Genomic DNA, 21,470 nt, shown 5'->3' on the forward strand with positions numbered 1-21,470 from the left:
TAATAAATTCAACTCTATTTCTTTCCAGGAACTAGCAAAATCCCTTTTCTTGTGTGCACGTAAGTGAAAGTAATATAAATTAATAACTGTGTGCACGTAAACGGAAGTAATTCAAAGTCTTAATTTGAAAATGGTTATACTATCCTATCTCAAGTTTCATAAATTTGTTTAGTGTTCACAATCAGCATCCTGAGACGTATTAAACATGGAACGATGAAACCATAATAACGCGATGTCTAGCGAACAGTATCGAGGTTGAAGGAAATTACTCTGGCTAAAGAAATGTCCAGGCGTCTATGGAAAATTCATGCCAGTAAACATACTAACATTTACAGGGTCAAATTACCCAGATAGCTATTAACGAAGCATGGTCCAAAGTTTTATGCTAGTAGAGAGCACCTTTCTTCCCATAGGCAACTCTGAAAATTGTTTGCATGGATCCTTTTCTAGGTATAAACCTGGGGGCATTAACATCCTCTTCTCTTAACTATATTTTATACTTGTTTGCATTTTCTCTGGGCTTCCTTTGGGCAACAAGGATTATCTCTACTCCAGGATTCTCTCTCCCGTTGAGAAGAAATTCCAGACTAATGTGCCTATGATGTATAATACAACAGCCACCTTAAATACATCATCCCAAGATCCTGCACAAGGAAAATATAGGAATACCATTGTATGTATTAACTCAAAACTGACGTTCTCAATCAGAACCACCAAGCTGATAAGGGAATATACCTTTTTGTAGTATGTATCCGGTTGCAGCTGTACCGAAGACACCAGCTAGCACACCAGCAGTATTAGATAATCCCAACAACACTCCCTGCGGGAGGGGAAAGCACACAAAAGTTTCAAACATCTAAATTTAGAAAACAAGCTATGAATTGTACTCTTGTTTGTATAAGTTAAAAAGCTTTTCTTTTTCATTTTGCCATGTATAACAAGTAGAAGTACTTACAGCATAACGTGGTCCAATGTCTTGGTGATTAGAGTAGAGGCCAGATTGAGAGAAGGCATCCGATCCCTGCAAACAGATCAAATTATTATTTAAAAGCAACAGACTTGCAATAATCTCCCAAAAGTATGTCATTTCATTATCCATGGCACCGACCTGACTGCATGCCATGCACAGCACTGCAAACGCAGGAGTTTTCACATGGCTTAATTGCGTAAGGAAAAAAGCAGGGCCCAGAAAACCAATCGATTGCATAATCTGCAAATTTATTTAGGATGAGTTATCTATTAGAACAAAATAAACACAAATAATCCCTCATCATCAGATGGTTAAACTAAAATGCTATACACTATATACGGAAGTTCTATCAAGTGCTTGCCTTACGAACTGATGTTATGGAGAATCCTTTGCTCACAAGTGTATCGGCAATCCAGCCACCTAAATTTGCAAATATGGCCATGGTCAGCCATGGCAATACACAGAGTAGTCCAGATTCGGTGAGGTTGAACTTCAAAACCTGAAGAAATAAGAGGATTGGAAAGTAAGACCTTAAATAGCTTGTACAGTGAGATTTATTCTAAATATGGCACCATCTTCTAAATAATTGATGAGCATTGAGTCATTTCGGATAATTTAACCTGAAATCTCAAAAATTCAACCCACAGAATACAGAGACATGACAAGAGCCACTAGATCTAGTAACGTAAGCACTTCTAAAGGTATGCAAAAACAAACCAATATCCAAATTTAAGTTGTAGAATGAGTAACTGCAATTTTCACAAGATTTTTATTTCAGATTCAGCGTCATAATAACAAATTCTAGAGTCTCAAAGATTCTGAAGATCTAACAGGTTTATGAATGAAAGCAAGACATATATTTCATGATGCCATGCCAAATATTGATATTACAACGCCAGAAAATGGACTCGAACAAAGAAAGTAAAGCAGAATGGATTTGCCTCCAGAAAACAATGCATGAATCTACTAATATCCCCACTTGGACCAAGACAAAGTTTAAAGTTTTGTTTATTATTTCATTCTCCATTTTCCATGGTGATGAATATGCCAAGAGAAGAAATTATTCCAAGAAGGATGTATCAGATACCTGACTATAGTATGTAGGCATCCATGTCAGTAGAATAAATGTTCCCCAGTTATGACAGAAATGGGAGATAATGAGGGCCCAGACAGGTGCCTTTGATAAAATTAGTTTCCATGGGATGTTAGTGACAGGTTCCTTAGAGACACTTCCATCCATGATTAGCCTCTTTTCCTGCTCACTAAGCCCTGGATCATCTTTCGGAGTGCTATATGCCTGGAAAGCAAAATAGTCAATGTATAATAAAATGAGTTAGTCTGGTAGGACTCAGATATGATGGCACAGGAAAAATAAACCAGACAGAACTGGACTTCAAGAGGTCACCCTGTTCACAAGAACCAACAATTACTGTAGCTAAAACTATATCACGGGGTGATGTTTCAACCATGAAAAATCATGGAAAGAAAATAACAACCAGACATTTTTGAGCCATTGACATGAAACTTATGCACCTAAGTTTTAGGTCTAAGCAATGATCTTAGAAGCTGAAAACTAATAACTCTGTTGCATTTTTAGGACCTCATAACTAGCAGCACAAAGGTTCATTTTATCTTAAGCCAATTTGATGAAAGCAGTGAAAGGGGGGAAATAAAGAGAAGTCATGAAATTTTGGAAGACTAAAAAAATAACAGAAGTCGAAATACAGAAAAAGCAGACAAACTCACCTTGGTCAACCAGAGTGCAAACCAGATGCTTCCAAGGGAACCAAAGGAATAAAATACAGATGGCCATCCGAACTTTTGGATCAAAATAGGAGAGAAAGCTAATCCTGTAACAGAACCAAGATACATTCCACTATATACTAGAGCAAGAGATCTGCTTCTTTCTGAGACAGGAATCCATTTTGAGAGCATATTATTCATGGCAGGCATTGCGACACCCTGACAAGAACTTACATAGTCAGAACAAAAACTATGCATGTGATAACTGATTCAACTCCTCACCAACTACAGTACTGGTACAAAAGAATCAGAGTGTGCGGTGAGGCCCCACAATTTATCCATAAGTTTATGAGATGTATCTTCTCAAATCTACTATGTTTAGTATAGCTAAACATGAAGCAATTGGTTTGTCTTTCAATGTCCATAACCAGAATAGCTTCAGACTACTCACAAAATGAAGACAACTTACAATGTTTGGAAAATCAGCTGTGTCTGAGATTTTGGAAGAAACAGGGAAAAAGCATATAGAGACTAACCTCCCCAATACCCATTAAGGCACGCACAACAAGTAAGAACGGAAGTCCAAGTCTGGCAGCAAAAGGAGTTAAAACAGTTGCAATCGACCACCAGACAACTCCAAAGCCAAGCACTACCTTCCCACCAAGTTTATCTGCCCATATTCCTCCAACAATCTGCATATAGAACATGTAAAACGAAAGTAAGATAATGGTTTGTCAAGCACATGAGAATAGCATACCAGAAATTAAATTCATTCTCCTACGTGTTTGTCCCTATTCAATGGCTACATAGAGTAGAGTTATAAGGTTAGCTTAGAACTTAATGATAGATAAAACCTTAGGTTGAGACATGGGCAGAATACATGAAAACCACATCCATCATGCAATAGATTGATCAAATACTAGTACTGAAACAGGAAAGAGTTCATGCACTAGAAGAGACCAAGACAAAGTTGAAGTGAAGAAAACCTGAGTGAGAAGATAGCCCCAGAAGAAGGAAGACTGGATGAGACCAACCGTAGCACTGTTCCAGTTAAATTCCTTTGACATCGGAAGAATTGCAATACTCATGTTTACCTAAAAGCAAAAGTGAAACCCGAATTAGGACAGTATTAAATGGTCACACATGGTCTTGTATCAAATAATATCAAACAGATGAATAGATAAAGTATGGAAGGAGGAAACTCATTTTTATTCAGCTAATTTTAAGAACTTTAAGAGCTTTAGCGACTTAATCAATAATAAAAAACTTCAAGGCAGGGTATCTAGAACCTCACAATCATGTTTAAGGAACAAATTTTGATGGTGATCATTGAAAATATAGGATGTGCAATAGTTAATATAGTGGCCATGAATTTTTGCATGTGTTTAAGCTACTGAATCGGTTATGCTTAGATGTCTTAATTTATTTTTATTTGAAAAAGGTAAGTAAACTACATTCAAACATCCCAAATAGGCATTATAATATCCAATCTTAGGAGGGGCCATACGATCAGAATGGAAAGCAAAGTATCAAAGTAAAAGTTGGAAGAATTACTCACACGATCCATGTTGCATAACAAAAATGCAGCAAAACACAGGAGTACAACAATCCATCTTCTTGGAAATTGCTCCCACCAAGGTTTTGCTTGCTCAACCCCTTCCACCAAAATGGCTTCACTTGCCCCTTCCGATGACATAAGAGACCCCAATGCTCCAGTTATGTCATATCCATCAGATTTGAAGTCGGCTTGGGCTCTATTTACTGCAGCATGTTTTGTCTGCTGCTTTTGTCCATCAATGAAACCAAGCTTATCCAGCTTCCTTGGTTGAATCCAACTGTTACCTGAGTCGGTAGAGGAAAGATAGCATTCCCATCTTTTGGTTCTTCGCTTAGGATTGATGACATGAGACTTTCCACTAAACCGGTTAGGTTGAATGACTTCAACATAAAATGGTGATATCGATCCAAAAGATTTACCATCCAAAGGTCCAACAGATTGGGGATGTGAGCTATATATGCAACCTGAGTGCGATAAGCCACTCCTTGAGCGACACCGCTCATTGTATAACATATTCCTCTGAACATACTTCAAAGCAGCAAACCCCAATCGCTCTCCATGGTGATGTACTGTATACTGCTCTCTGCCTGTTGACATAATTCATTGATTTACTAGCTAAGGCACCACAAAGATGCAAGATACTAAGAACTGAATAGATCAAGTAGATGACAAAATCAGGAAAAAGCTTGAGTGAAGTGTAAAATTTAGTTTTTGCAGCCACAAGTGCTGCCTAACATTCTGATCTTTACATTTCATTTCACTTCACTATTCAGAGTAATCCCCAGAAACTACAAGTGAAGTGAAAAAGAAAAAGTTAAAAGACTCTGCCCTTTACTTTTCAAAAACTACTCGCTTTATCCCGAGGGCAACTTATTGCAGCATTTTCCATTACCAACAGGATTCACAAGATTCCCTGAATTCGTAGTATTCACATATCCATATAATTGAGTCAAATCATGAGTTAATTTGCACATGTTCATTAATTGATCCCAATTTTGGAGTCAACGTTCCCTTAGTTTTGTAATGTATACGAACTATTTATCAAATCATCCAGTACTTTACAAAAGTTTGTGCTAAAGGATGGTCCTTTAGAAAGTGTGCAAGAGATTATTAGAAGCTAAGGGATCAGACAGGTTACACTGTGAATGTTATCTTGATAGAATAGGTCTTTTCTGTTTGTCTCAGTACAAAGTACCAAAATGATTCTACAATGATTTTTAATGAGTGAAAGAAACAAATGGTCATTGTTACCCATGGTCCAGCCGTAACCAATTTAAGGGGCTGTTTGGCCATGCAATTTGAACTTCACAGCAACCTCTGATAAATCAATGATTTCGAATTCATATCCAAACACCTACTAAACTTTGTCTTAGTTAAAACAGTTTTATAGAATCAACCTAGATATAGTCGCTTAATTGAATTCCACATCCAATGTATTCTTGATCTAAATTACACACCTAAATGACCAATGGTAAAATCTCTGCCACACAAAATCTACAATTATCCAATTGCCTGCAAAAGATTCCTTTAGATACCTACAGGTTAAACCAAGCATTGAGGCAAACAAGTACTCCAGCACAAAAAAAAACATACAGAAATCCAAGTAGCCAGCACAAAATCATGAATCTCGAGTCCTTTATGCAACCTTTTCTTTTTACCCCTGGTGACTCGAACTCGAATTTCCACCAAAATTAATTATTCCTAATCACAAAAAACTACATTCAAAAATTCAACAAACATGCAATCAATCAGCCACATGCATCCGCCATCCAATACTTCTTCACTAATTCTCAAAATGAACATTTGCCGTATAGAAATTCACAACTTCCGTAAACTAAACTAATCAGCTAATTGCTACACAGCTAAGCAGAAACACTTAAAGTAAGCATCCAAAGTTCAAAGCCGACAAATTATTTACCTGAACCGATGAAACCACCGAAATTCCGGTTAGAAACAACGGCGCCGATAGCCATTGTCTCCGGCGACTACGTTTTCCGGCAGCTACCAACACTCTCAGCTTCACACGAAATTCGTTCTCCCTCAGATTTAAGCAAAAAACTCCAAAATTCCCTCTCTAAAAACTGGGCAGAGAAAGAAGATAACAAGAGGAGTGATGTTCTTCATCCAAATTTCACTACAAAATTACTACTTATATTTTTCTGTTTTTTTTTTCCTTCTTAAAAGCGGGAAGAGTAAAAATCTCAGTGGGCGTCGATACAACCCAAAGCAAACAAGGGCTGAGAATATGACACGTGGCGTTTCATCCACCGTGATGTAGTTAAAATCTCGGGAATACCCCTTGTATGTTTAGAAATTGATGATAACAAGTAGGGGTGTTCACGGATTGATTTGAATCGGTTATTGGTCAAAATTAAAACTAAACTAATTTAATCGGTTTTAAAATTATCAAAACCAAACCAAACCAAATATAATATACATTTATCGGTTTGGTGGTTGTCGGTTTCGATTTGATTTGGTTCGATTATTAACCATACACAAAAATAAAAGAAAAAACTCATTCAAAATGTGAAAAAAGTGACAACAATCCATTCAAAACAAAAAAATAAATAGTTAGAATGATTGAAATTATTGAACTTTCGATCACTGAATTTATTATGATTAAAGCTTTAAAATTCACTATATTGGCTTAGAAGGAAGAGACATTAACATTTCCAGTCCCACAAAGAATTGTCATAGACACTCTTATACATGAAATCAATAAAATAAATGTTTTCACCTTGGGCATTTTTGCTTTAAATAAGTAAATTATAAAGAAATTATAATGAAAACATATATAAGATCTTTAAAATTGTTTATAAAAATAATATATTAAGTATGTTATTAATAAAATATATGTATATAATTCATCGGTTTGGTTTGGTTATTTCTTCGATTTTTTAGAATAAAACCATAACCAAACCAAATACTATCGGTTTTCAAAAATCTAAAACCAAACCCAAATAAAATCAATTTTATTTTATCGATTTGATTCGATTTTTTGATTTGGATCGATTTTTATCCAAACCGTGAACACCCCTAATAACAAGGTGAGACGTTAAGGGTATTTTAGGGTATTCAAATGAAAGGTGCGTGCTATGGCTTTTTACTGAAAAGCCCTTCATAGTTGAGTCTCATTAAAAGGAATAAATTGATGTGAGATGTACAACGTAGGTCATTTTTATCCACTCTTCTTTGAGTCAATTCCCTAAATGGTCACCCAAGTTTAGGGAATTGACTTGAAATATCATTTATGTTTTATTTAGGATCAAAATATCACTCAACTTTCACTATTTTCCTCCAAATATACTTGACACTCCAAAAGTCTCACTCTTTCTTAGTTGGCATGACATGTCATTACAATCTTTTTTTTAATAATAGACTAATTTAATTCATTAAACTCATTTAACTAAAATAATGATCATATTTTTTAAAAAAGAAAGATATATTATTTTATTAAGAATAAATTTTCATACTTAAGAATCTTTTATCATAATTAAACTTTTTATTTTTTTATGTTATGAAGAATAGGTTTTTAAAACGTACTATAATATCATCAATTTTTAATACTTATAAACACATACATTCAAAAAAATATTGATATACAAATCAGTCATGAATGCTAACTTACATCAATTAATCATAAATTGCGTATTGAATCAATAATATTAAAGGTCAATTAACTATTACAACAATATTAATTATGTATTTTGAAATTCATGCTTACAATAGTGAATAATATTATATTTTTATCCAAAAAACAATACTAAATACCTCAAAAGTCTCCTTCTATTCTAGTTGATACGTCATGTCATTAAATCATCATTTAAAAAAATAATTGACCTATTTAATTCATCAAACTTATGACTCTACAAAACAAATATATAAATTACATGAGAATTTATGGAGATTATAAAAAAAATTAAAAAATATAATTCTTTTTTATATTTTTACCAAACAAAATTCAATGAAAAAACCTCTATGTGCAATTATTACCTGGTAATTTTTAAAATTCCTAAGTAAATTATTTGAAAAATTTTAAGCAATTTTTTCCATAAAAGTATTCAAATAAATTTATAAGGTTGACAAAAAAGTTGGTATGAAAGAGAAAATTATTATTTAACTTTTTTTTTAATTTAATTTTTATTTTTATTCTTTTATTCTGTTTTATATATTTTAACTTCTCATATATATATATATATATATATATATATTCTTATCTCATCCCAAATTTATGATATACAAGTAGTAATTAATTGAATTGCCTATTTTAATTCAATAATATACATATTATATGAGATTAATATACTGATATATAAAGATCAAATTTAATTTTCTAATATAAATAATATTCACTTTCTATTTTCTTTTCAAAAAAAGATATTGTAAGTATATATGGATTTCAAAGCACCCAATTAATTATTTTTTAATAGTTAATTGACCTTTAATATTATTGATCCATTATATAATATATGATTAATTGATGTAAGTTAACATTCATAAGTGATTTATATCTCAATATTTTTTTGAATATATGTGTTTATAATTATTCAAAATTGATGATATTATGGTAAGTTTTAAAAAACTATTCTTCATCGCATAAAAAAGTAAAAAAAAATAATTATGATAAAAGATTTTTTAAGTATGAAAATTTAATATGATCATTATTTTAGTTAAATGGGTTTAATGAATTGAATTAGTCTATTATTAAAAAAAGATTTTAATGACATGTCATGCCAACTAGGAGAGAGTGAGGCTTTTGGAGTGTGAAGTATATTTGGAGGAAAATAGTAGTAGTTGAGTAATATTTTGGTCCTAAATGAAATATAAATGATATTTCAAAACAATTCCCTAAACTTAATGATCATTTAGGTAATTGACTCCTCTTCTTTACACAAAAAAAAAAAATCAAAGTTGTTTGAACATAAAAAGAAAATATTGAAAAATTAAAGTCACGTTTGAAAATACATTTTAACTTTTTTTTTAAAAAAAATAGGGTCTCGAATTTATTTATTTTTTTAAAAAGGTAAGCCTTATGTGAAGATAAGTAGACTATTTTTATTACTTGATTATAGATACTAGAAATTTTATGAAGTGAATGATTATTTCAGATCTAAATTAAAGTTAGTGGTTGGTTTAAGTATAAATTAGCATTAGCAATGATATTATTTAATAACAGAGTAAAGTTTTATCGATTAAATTATATTTCGTTGAGTTAAATGAAAAGACTTGTTAAATTTGTTTACTCTATATTAAAGACGAGATTGATTTATGAATTTATAGTTAGATTGTGAAAGTTAAGTATGTGATATCATTAACAACAATAATTATATATATTTATATTTTATTTATAAAAGAGGGAGTTCTATCAATTAATATATATTCTCTTGAGTTAAAGAAATATATTTAGTACATAGTGAGAATAAGTTGAGTTTATAATTTGATCGATTAGTGTATGATCTACAATGATCTTTTAATCATATAATTAATGTTATATGACGTAATAGATTGTAGTTGAAAAGAAATATATTAAAACAATTCATTCACTCTTAAAATATAGTTGAGTCATTTTTCTTATAAATTCTTAGTTTAATATCACCCGTGTCTTTTAGTCAGAGCTTCAATACGGATTTATGTGCCAGATTGTCAAAGGCCAAATTGATGCCGTTGGCACACAAATTCGAGCTAGACCTCAACAAGCCTGAGGGGCTAAGAATGAGGAATTTCACAAATGATCCGCTAAAAGTGCTTCATCTTTTAGGCCCAAACTAATAAACAGTAAAGAGAAAGTTAGTCTTAGGCACAAATTTGATTCCAATTAATATTGTCTATTGAATACGAATACAAAGTAACTAATCATGTAACAAACATAGCCTCTTCTTAACAACAAGAGTTCTATATAATGTTGACCACAAATTTTACTAACAGAATCCCCTCAAAGCAATTAAAGCCTTTCTCCCAATGAAATTGTAATTCAGGCTTTCTTGGAGTACATAGACTCCACTTTGCCATCATTTCCACCAAGCAACATATACTTATCCTTCCTTGTCAACTGAGTGCATTCAAATCCAAGAACCCCACCCAACACTTTCTGCACATGGTTGGCTACTTCAATTGATGTTTTCCCTGCCTTGCATGTCATTTCCATTGGCAATGGTTCAAGAAATGTCAATTCATAAGTTGGCCTTGGGTTCATGAAAAAGAAATATGGATCCCAAAACTTCACTCCGCGGACTGTTGTACCGAAGAACATGCTCTGCTTTGAATCCACTGCTACTGGCACGATTCTATCGCTTAATTCTGCAAACAGAGCACTGAACCTCAGCAAAAACGGCTCTCTACATGTAGTCCCCTCGGGGCATACAACGAGATCACCCTTCTCCAGCAATTTCTTGATCATTGCAGCATCAGCTTCGCGATCACGTGTCAAGGCAATGGCTGGAATTGGGGATAAGAATCTCGAGAGCTTGCTCACGCTATATGTGACGGTTGACACTTTCCTCCCTAGTGCAATAGCAACGATGATAGGATCAAGTGCTGAACGATGATTACACACATAGAGGTTCCCTGGGGTACCCGGTGATGGTGGAGGTGGTCGAGGGCCTTTGATCACGAGGTTGATCCCTACCATCCCATATGTATAACGAACAATACGCTCAGGGAGAGGGAGATTGAAGTATACGCGAAAAACTCCAAGAGCAAATCCAAATGGCAACCAAATGTAGGTGACTAACGCGTTGAATGGAGTTGGGCGTTGCACCAGGCGACCATCATGGAAGATCAATCTGCTTTTCAAGCGATCAAGTGGTACTGGCTTTGCTGATTCGCTAGGGAGCACCATATAACCCTCCTGTTATTTGACATACATATTTTAGCGAATAAACAACGATGTAGATCACCTATTGATTGGTTCAATGTTGGTACACTTGATGTAACATAGTGGTTTTTAGATGCATTTATTATTCAATAAAGAAAAACCAACTACTCACTATAGCACACTTATTTTGAGACGGAGCAAGTACTACGAATATCTCAGTTATTGTGACATACAAGTGAGAGTGAAGGACCACTGTGATTCAGCTAAGAGGCAGGTAGGAAAGTAATTGGCGAGGCCCCTCCACAATTTAATTACTTTCACGTGTTATGGCTCAACCACTTCATTAAATGGCCTAGTTGTTTTAATTTATTGTTCAAGAGTATAGAGTTGTAAGAAAACGTATTCATTGGAGGCTTTTTTTTTTTCATTCTTTCAAGAAATCAAAGATAAGGTTCTATTTTAAGAAATATTATCAGATAAATAAGAATTCTTCACGCAACCCACTTGAAAAATAATATGACAAGTTTGGTTAACAACATCATGCACTAATTGGAACAAATTACACTATCAAATATAATTAATATAATTTGCTAAAGATAGAAATGGAAAAACTAAACGTCAAAGACTTAAATATTGTTAGATTTTCCTCCAGATACGAGATTACCTCTACGTAAGATTCATACTGACAGAATTTCAGTATACTAATCTAAAAGTGTTGCAAATATGTACGTATTTAAGAAAATAAAGTTATACTCCTTCCTAGTGGTGTAGCCATAAATAGCTTAGAGTGTCAGTTTAACATTATACGTCGAAAAATTATTTTACGTATATAAAAGATTATTCTCATACATATACATTAAATCTTGAACACCTTAACTAAATTTCTGACTTCAGCACTATTTCTAAAAGAATGAAGAGTTCGGACGACTCTCCTACATTTCATTTTATTTGACTCAGGTTGCTTTAACCCTCCTTAAAAAAATATTTATTATACTAAACTAATCTTATTAATTATACTTTAGAAATCTAACTTTGACTACAATAACTTTACGTAGTTATTTCATAAGGCTAATATTAAAAGAAATAATAAATATCACTTGATTTGCTAAAATAAATAAGTAAAAAGAAAAATATAATTTTAACCAGATTTTATTTTTAATTTACCCTCAACATTAGTCAAAACTCATTCTAGAAGTATAAATAGCAATGTTAATAACAAGATGAGTGTTTATTAAAGAGGGATTAATATTTTATGAAAGATTTTTTTCTAAAGGTACACTTATTTTGAGACGGACGAGATAGCAAATATAGAACAGAAAGAGTATAAATTAGAACAGAGTATTGAGTTGCAATTAAAATTAGTGCTAATTAGTAGTAATTACCTTGCAAATGGACATAAAATCATGATCCGATTCTCGATCACCCAATCCAATATCAGGCATTTCTTCTCCAAATTCCTTCAAAATCGACAATTTCTTCCATTTCCCAACCAAAATCCCAGGACTCTTCACAAATCCAGTAGCCTTTTTCGTCTTCGGATTCACCTCGATCTCTGTTCCAAGTACTTTATCACCTCCTAAAAAATCCTTCACAAAAGGCTCAACCATAATAGTCGGATTTGCAGTAACCACAACTTTCCTCTTACACTGATCGAAGACCTCGAAACTCTCCTTCCTAACGTCCGTCGCGTAAAATCTCGGGAGAACAGCTCGCGAAGCTAGCTCAATGTCCCGGACTTTGAGTCCGGCGAAGGAAATGTAAATCAGCATCTGAATAGCTAATGCTTCGGATATGAAGACGTACGCAATCGCGATGAGAGGGAAAGAGAGGAGGAGGATCAGTCCGCGGAAAAGGCTCCCGGCTTCGATTGCAACTAGCATGAAGTAAGGGAAAGATGAACGGGAAATCAAGAGAGTTCCGTCGAGATCCGCCGCCACGGAGTGGTGGTTCACGGCGGAGGTATCACATGTCGTCACCGACGGGAAGGATTTTTTGGATTTTGGAAGTGACATTTTTGTTAATTGCAGAGAAAAACAGAGCTTTTGGGGGGTTTTTTTTTGTAAGAATATAATGGAAGAAGAGGCGAGGGAAGATCCGGTTTTAAATGAAATCGGTTGAGTGTGAAAGTACTTAAAAGTCCTTCTGAGATGGTTTATATAGTTGGAGAATTCTTTGGAGGTAAGATGGTAAAATGACCTAAATATCCATGCTTGAATTTAATGCTAACATTAAATTTTTAAAAAATGGTGTTAGGTTGTGCCTTTGTAATTTTTGTGAAGATAAGGATTAAATTTATATTTGACTTTCATTCTTAATAAATTAATAAAATTTGTTGAATTACCAGAATCAAGTTTATCTACAATATTTGTTGGTGTAAATTTTGCATTTTCAATTTCAAGTTTGAATAAAGAAAAAGATTGCCAAAAGTAAATTAGAAAATACATCTAAATAGGGGTTAAATTAAGTATACTTTGTTTTCTTCAAATTTCATTTATTAACTTACATTCAAATTATTGTTATTGAAATAAAGTTAATATTTTAAAATTGACATTTATACTAATAGAAGTTAAATTGGTAAATAAATACTCGTTTTGGTTGAATGCAAGTTATTTTTGTTTGTTAAGGTCAAATTTGTGTTTAAGAATTTTGGGAAGTAATCATGGTTAATTAACCTTGATTAACAAAAGTAGTTAAATTAGGAAAGACAAAGGAACTAATCAATATGAAATGTGTTACCCAAGGTTAAAATTGAATTATCTAAAAATACTCACATATTTGAAGCGTAATGTTTTATACGAAAATATGTGTATTTTTTATTTATATATTTATTTTTGTATTTAGTACATAAATAAGAATATCACTTACAAATCTTGTTTTTCTATTTCCATTAGAGAATTATTTTCCTACAAAAAATAGTTTCCAAATTCTTTTACCAACTCAAGAAAATATTTCCTCCATATCGAATACACCATATCAAATATAAAAGTAAATTGAACACTTATTTGACATATGATAAAAAAAAAAAGATAATGAAACCCAGCTATGCAAAGCTTTGTTATTAATGTCACGAACTTAATACAGATATGAAACCTTTGTTAGTAATGTCATGTATTTATTAATTTGACATAAAAATGGAATAATTTTTTATTTTTTAGTCTATGGTTGCCAAGCATATAAGCAATTTGTTGTGTGTGGTTTGGGACAATTCTTGACTCACTTTCTCAACCGACTAGACTTTTATGTCCTCCAATTTCATTATCAACATTATTTGTTCCTAATTTAGTTGTGCTATTAATTGCAGAGCTGTAATGTTTGGTGGCCATTTATTATATTTTGGAATGAATTTATAACTTAAGCTTTTTGGCCAATTAGCTTGAAGTAGTAATCCAAGTAAATAATAGAGTAGGGCTCCGTTCGTTTCATATTAATTGTTCACTTTCTTCTTTACATAATTCTTGAGAAATCATAAATAAAAAGTACTTTAGTTTTACTTATTTACCTCTTACGAAACTTTCATAAATAATTTCTATCGTATGTGAGGGTAATTTGGAACTACTATTTACATTAAGGTGGGCAAATTACTTTATCTATTCACTTTTATTTGTCCATTTTAATAATAGATTTTTACTTTTACATGTCACTTTTAACATATCAAGAAAAGACAATTGATTTTTTTTTAATATATTTGATCCTTAGCTTTAATTATTTAATCCTCAAATTATTTTTAGAGACTAAACATCAATTAATATAAATATTATAATAGCGATTCAGAGTATGCAATTTTTATTCCATCATCTCTTTCTTATTCTCCATATATAGTTCTAGGGAAATATATTAAAATTGGAGGGCCAAATAAATACAAAAAATGATATTCGAGTTATACTATTGACTTATACGCCCAAATAATAACAGAGAAATTTATGTGTGATGAAACATCAGAATAAAGGAATGTTTTTATTACTATTATTTTCTTTGTCAAACGACATAGGATTCATTTGTTAAACCGCTATTAGAAATAGAGATTTTTCATATGATGAATCATTAAAAAAATTGTACTATAAAATGTGACTTTTTTTATTTAATTATTATTGAATTAGCTCATGACTGAAAAAATGTAGAGTGGAAAACATATTTCCATTGAAATACTGAGAATAATCATTGAATCCTTTTTTTCTCATTGATTCAATTAAAATATTTATAGAAATTATCAGTAAACACTTTTTTCTCACTAATTTAATTAAAATATCTGTGCAAATAACCGTCGAATATTTTTGAATGTAAAATTTCAATGGAAAATGAGTAATTTTTTTAGTAGTGAAATAGTATATCAGAACAAAATATTGGGTGGGGGGTGAGGTGGCAGAATCAATTGACTAAAATGTACATACTCCATCAAGAAACCTTAAGCATATCAATTTCCCATTCCAAGAAGAAAGTTGAAAGTAGAATGTATATAGTCTTAATTAGTTATATCAACATTTGGTGCCTTTATTTTCTTTTTAATCTCGAATTCGATTCGTGTCAAAAAGGTTCACATTAAGAGAAGGGGTAAATCGTTCTTCCTAATAAAAATAACTTTGTATCTACAATACTTAAAATCTAAAACATCTTATTAAAAATGAAAATTATTTACCATGCTCCGCGATTTAATACCTTTATGAACACATGGAGGTCTAATAAGTAGGTTAAGTTGGTGCTTCTTTTTGTATATGTAGTTGGCTAGCTATTTATTATACATAGGCTTACTTGTACCAATTTTCTTCACAACCAATTTATATGAAGACTTTTTAGTCTTTTGGTATCTATTTTAGTCATTCTAAACCCAACAAAGCATATGAGTTTAACAGCTAAAGAGACCTACTGTAGTAGAGTTGAATGAGAAGTATCATGATCACGTTAACTTTATAAATTTCAAATTCTGAATCGACTCACGAAGAAATCAATAGTATTATTGGTGGTGAGAGACATAGGACATAAAGTGTAATTGAATGTAGAAAAAGGAAAATTTAGAAGTAGTTGGGGAGTGAACCAGGAAACTATACTAGGACCCCATGTTTTCTTGTTGCAAATTCATTAATTGACTGTTAATGTATGAGTAATTTATTAGATGCAACAACTCTCCACCATACATATTTTCCACATTACATATGTGTAATAGAAATATATATATATATATATGGATGCAGTAGCTTCACAGCTCCACCAACTTTCACCTATATTATATGTCATTTGCCTCCTCACTTAATTATTGGACCCTTATCTCTTTCTTTCTTTATTCTCTAGTATTTCTTTCGCGATCGTCTCAACAAGATTGAGGGTCTAATTATTGATCCATTTAACGTGTGTATATATATACATGGATCATAGGAATTGTACTATTTTTTTAATGTGTTTATTAAAGTCTTCGAGTTCACCTCAAGTTTTTGACAAGTCAAGTTCATCTAGTTTAAGTACAACTTGACTTTGAGTACTTAACAAGTTTCAAATCATGAAAAAACAAGTTAATCCTCAAATTAGAGCTTATAATCAATTTCTCATCGCATATTTTTGAAACATATGAAATCTCTTGAGTTTGAATTTAAGTTATAGCTATTATATCGTCCTTTGTATCATAAAATTGCACGTTTTATATTTTAAATAGGTTGATCTTTAATATTTTAATCTTGGGACAAAGGACAAATATATCTTCAAACTATCGTAAATAGTATGCAGATATCCTCCGTCATACTTTTGGGATATTGATGCCCCTACCATCCAAAAACTAGAGCATATATACTCTTCACTTTAACGGAAGACTAAATAGAGACAGGTGGTGCAATCTTATCCGTCAGATCGGCGGATAAGATTATGACATGTGTATGTCCATTAATATAAAGGATATATATGCTCTAGTTTTTAAACGGCAGGGACATCAATGTCCCAAAGTATGACGGAGGGTATCTGCATACCATTTACGATAGTTTTGGGATATATTCGTCCTTTTGCCCTTTAATCTTTATTGGATTCTTGTGTCTGGCCCCAACTGAAAAGAAAGAAACTTTGGGCTCCTTTTGAAGGATCCAATGTCCAATCTTAGCCCATTTATATATTGGCCCATTTTTGCTTTAGCCCACCCAAAAAGATGCCTTCCAAGTTTCCATTTTTCTTTTTAAATGCCTTACAAGTTACAAGTTCTGAACATTTTAAAATGTGCTACATTATAACAATAGAATTTCACTTATTCATATATATACACTTACACTTGGTGCTGGATGTTTTAACGCGACATATTGACGATGAAGTGTCATGGTGTGCGACATATTGACGATGAAGTGTCATGGTGTATGTTATTTGCAGATGACTACAAGGTATATATATATATATATATTTGACATAGCAACACATTTTTACACTTGTAATAACAAGTCAGTTGCCATTTTAACCAAGTTATCATTAATGTTTAGTATACAAATTTACTTGTAATTATTTATAACTGATTTGATAATATAAAGAAAAATCACACCACCAGAAGTTAAAACTCTAAGCAAAAAAGATGACAGACATAACAATGCCAATAATGAAAGGTAGAATAAATAAGATAAATTCAAGAACCAATACAATAATAAAGCATTACAACAGCTTTTTGTACATGATAATTAAACATTAATGACCATCATTGTCAATCATAGCAAAGTAACCAAATACTGAAACAAGACATAGCCATAGCCATAGCCATAGCCAAAGCCAATAGGCCAAGGTGTTTCTCAGTTTCCACTCTTGAATGGAATGGCTCTTATGATAACTTGGTGGTATAAGGCAGCAAGTGCAGCTCCAATGAATGGTCCCACCCAGAAAATCCACTGCATTTTCAAAACAAAGAAAAAATGGAAATCTTTTAGCAACTCATATCGATAACTACGCTTCAGTCTCAAGTAAGTTGTCACTAGCTCTATGAATCCTTATCATGCATGTCGCTTCATTTAAACTCATCTTAGTCATCTATGAATCCTTATCGCACATGTCAGCATACTTTGTCATGACTTCTTCGCTTCCTATTTCTTTTTCCAAACTGTTTTGAAATTCCTTGAGCTGAGTGTCTATCAGAAACAACCTCTCTACTCTACTTTTCAAGATAGGGATGAAGTCTAGGTATACTCTATCTTCTCCAGATCCCACTATTGGGATTACACGAGATAACTATTTTTATTAAGAAAATAATATAAGAAACTTACATGATCATCCCATGCATGTTCTTTGTTGTAGACAATGGCAGCACCTAGGCTTCTGGCAGGGTTAATGCCAGTGCCTGTGATAGGGATGGTAGCCAAATGAACCAAGAACACTGCGAATCCAATTGGGAGAGGAGCCAAAATCTAAAAAACACAACCAAGAGTTAGCATACATATCCATTTAATTAAACTCAAAATGAGAAGTCAACTAAGTACTCACAGGGACATGGGAGTCTCTAGCATTTCTCTTGGCATCAGTAGCAGAGAAGACAGTGTAGACAAGAACAAAAGTGCCAATAATCTCAGCACCAAGGCCATCTCCCTTGGTGTAACCATGGGCAACAACATTGGCACCTCCACCCTTAGTCTCAAACAAAGATGGCTGGAACCCTTTGACAACACCAGCACCACAGATTGCACCAAGGCATTGCATCACAATGTAGAACACTGCCCTGGTTAGGGACAATTTCCTTGCCAGAAACAAACCAAATGTCACAGCAGGGTTAATGTGTCCACCTGATGATCAAAACCAAGAATTTTCTCAAGGTAAGAACACAAAGAACAAATTTAAAGTACTCAAGTTATATAATGTAGCGGCACAAAGATTTCTTGCACTACAACAACAACATACCTAGTGTAATCTCACAAGTGAGGTATGAGGAGTGTGGTGTGTACACAGACCTTACCCCTTAGACCCTCGGCTAAAGTAAAGATAAAGACTTCTTGCACTTAAGAGTAATTTAACTTATGTTAGCAAGTTACTTAATTACCATTTTTACTTGGTTAACATTTAATTTTTATCAAAGAAATTTACTTGTAACCTGCCTTAATAAGCAATCTGATTGTGTGATAGAACTTAAAACTCTATTAAAAAACCAATTCTCCAGGATCTGGCCATCTTTGGCTAAGGTACTACTTAGAATTTAATCAAGCTCTAGCAGAAGGAAACACCATTAGCATATCTAAAAAGACAATAACAACATTACATAAAAAAAACCAAAAAAGAATCTTTTGTTCACCATATGGTCCAAAAGGAAATGTTAATTTTGTTTTTATATGAAACTCCAGAGTACTAGATACAATAAACTCAAAAGCTGGTAAAGACTGCAACTTGATAGGTTTTTTGTTTTCCTTCTACATGAGTAAGAAAAACACATTGAAGCTCCCATCTTTGAAGGAAAAAAGACTCAAACTTTGAAGCTAAACACACAATTTTAGATGAATATATGAACTATAGAGGTAAAAAGTACAAAAAATAAAGCTCTCATCTATGAAGCAAAATATCACTAACATGATAGAAGACTACAACTTTGAAGCTAAACACACAACTTAAGGTGAATACACAAACTAGAGAGGTGAAAAGGACACATTAAAGCTCTCATCTTTGAAGCCAAACACACAACTTTAGGGTGAATACATAAACCATGTATGTAAAAAAGAGTCAAGAGAGATATATGTATACCTGATATGCCAGCAGTGCAGTAAACAAGGGCAAAAATCATACCCCCAAAAGCCCAAGCAATGCCTTGAACACCAACAGTACTACATTTGTTATTAGCCCTTGAATAACCCATAACAGTCAATACAGTTATGTAAAGGAACAAAAAAGTAGCCATGAACTCTGCAATCCCAGCTCTCCAAAAAGACCAAGAATGTAGCTCACCAGCCTCAAAAAATGGTGCTGGTGGTGCCTCCTTGTAGTCCTTGCTCTGTGCTGAAGTCCCTAATGGCTGCCTTTCTGAATACTTGTTTGCTCCAACCTTCACATCCTCTTCTTTCCCCTCCATTTTTACAAAAATTTCTTCAAGATTATGCCAAAGAAAACAACTTTTGCTTTGTGTGTTGTCAAGATTGTGGAGATGGTGATTCTTTTTATAGAGGGAATTCCCTTTGCTGACAAATATTGTTTACTTTTTCATTTGTGACCCTTGAGGTTTCCAATATTGTCAACCAAGTATCCAATTTATGAGAAATTGACAATTTTGGAATCTAATTAAGAAATTAAAGTCTATAGAATCATTCCATGTTTATCAATTGTATTAGTTTTTTAAAAGAAAACTCATAGTTTGATTTCTTTGTCTAGACAAAGCAAGGTTTATTTGTCAATTGTTGATAGCAATTTATTAGTTATCATCAAAATAACAAATTATTCATATTATTATTATCACACTCAAACTTATCTATGCAAAATATAAATCTACTTTAAAGCAAACTGTCAAGCCACTACATAATTTTCTAGTCAAGTAAGTAAAAAATAGTGACTGTTATTTTTGTATTTCAATCTAATTTCTCTTTGAGACGCAATAGTGTACAATTCCATACTTTAACTATGTATGATCTAATTCTCTTTGCCAAATTCAGTTTAAAGCAATATGATGAGTGTAAAGAAAATGCTTAGCTGTTAAAACAAGGAAATAAAAGGGTGGAGTAAAGTGTAAATTATGTAAAAAAGAAAAGGACATGAAGAAAAAGAAAGAATGGGAATTAGGGAGGGAAGTTTAATTTTAGGTAAAGTTGTTCTTTTCATACTCAAGTATATTTGTCTCTTTGGTCCATTTCTTTTTATTAATTATTTTTGCTTTTTCTCTTTAGTTTTGTGTGTGATAAAGTTTAAAGAGCAGCATTAGGCCAGATGTTTCTGGAAAAATGTAGCAATAACAAGAGAAACAAGTGAGGGGTCAGGTCAGTTGAGCTGTCATACTCATTTTCCATTGAACAACAAACCTTTTTCTAAAGTTTTACTATTTTCACAATTTGTGCTAATCAACATGTAATTAGCTAATCTTGTTTTATCTTAATTTTAAACTATTTAATTAATTAACAAAGCTGATTCACAAATTCAAAATCATTTGCTGCAGAGTCTTAGTGAGTGGCATGCACACAATTTTGGTGTTAGCTTATTGATGGTGGTGATGATTGTGTTGTTGTGACAAGTGGTCATGATTGTTGTATATATGGTAATTGATGGTTGGCAGTGATTGTTATTGGGGTGAAAGTGGTTGATGATGGTGATTGTGTGGTGATCGCATAACGTTAAAACTTATCGTTAATAAATCAAGATTTGAATTAAATGTAACGTTCAATTCTTAAAAAGAAGCCCTTTAGATTTTATCACCTTATCTGATTCTCCCTCTGTTCCAATTTATGTGGCACTTTTCGTTTTTCGAGAGTCAAACA

The 21,470-nt window shown here is 32.7% G+C and overlaps 3 protein-coding genes across 3 annotated transcripts; all 3 read right to left on the reverse strand.

The window, feature by feature from the left end:
* Window positions 1–251: 251 nt before the first annotated feature.
* On the reverse strand, window positions 252–6,406 carry LOC125873326 (ascorbate transporter, chloroplastic). The gene is made up of 11 exons (XM_049554242.1): window positions 6,190–6,406; window positions 4,272–4,858; window positions 3,700–3,807; window positions 3,250–3,405; window positions 2,717–2,932; window positions 2,058–2,267; window positions 1,332–1,469; window positions 1,109–1,210; window positions 956–1,021; window positions 736–820; window positions 252–644 (listed from the first exon to the last, which is right to left on the reverse strand). The coding sequence occupies exons 1-11, from the start codon at window positions 6,242–6,244 to the stop codon at window positions 547–549; spliced, it is 1,821 nt and encodes a 606-aa protein (XP_049410199.1). The 5' UTR covers window positions 6,245–6,406; the 3' UTR covers window positions 252–546.
* A 3,658-nt stretch (window positions 6,407–10,064) lies between these two features.
* On the reverse strand, window positions 10,065–13,159 carry LOC125864978 (glycerol-3-phosphate 2-O-acyltransferase 4). Its single transcript, XM_049545130.1, has 2 exons — window positions 12,468–13,159; window positions 10,065–11,118 (listed from the first exon to the last, which is right to left on the reverse strand). The coding sequence occupies exons 1-2, from the start codon at window positions 13,095–13,097 to the stop codon at window positions 10,243–10,245; spliced, it is 1,506 nt and encodes a 501-aa protein (XP_049401087.1). The 5' UTR covers window positions 13,098–13,159; the 3' UTR covers window positions 10,065–10,242.
* Window positions 13,160–17,665: 4,506 nt separating this feature from the next.
* Window positions 17,666–20,155, reverse strand: LOC125853970 (probable aquaporin PIP1-5). The gene is made up of 4 exons (XM_049533676.1): window positions 19,756–20,155; window positions 18,514–18,809; window positions 18,297–18,437; window positions 17,666–17,924 (listed from the first exon to the last, which is right to left on the reverse strand). Exons 1-4 carry the CDS (start codon window positions 20,078–20,080, stop codon window positions 17,829–17,831), a joined length of 858 nt encoding a protein of 285 aa, XP_049389633.1. The 5' UTR covers window positions 20,081–20,155; the 3' UTR covers window positions 17,666–17,828.
* Between the last annotated feature and the right edge of the window lie 1,315 nt (window positions 20,156–21,470).

Source organism: Solanum stenotomum, chromosome 1 (assembly GCF_019186545.1).
Source record: "Solanum stenotomum isolate F172 chromosome 1, ASM1918654v1, whole genome shotgun sequence".
Lineage (NCBI taxonomy): Eukaryota > Viridiplantae > Streptophyta > Magnoliopsida > Solanales > Solanaceae > Solanum > Solanum stenotomum.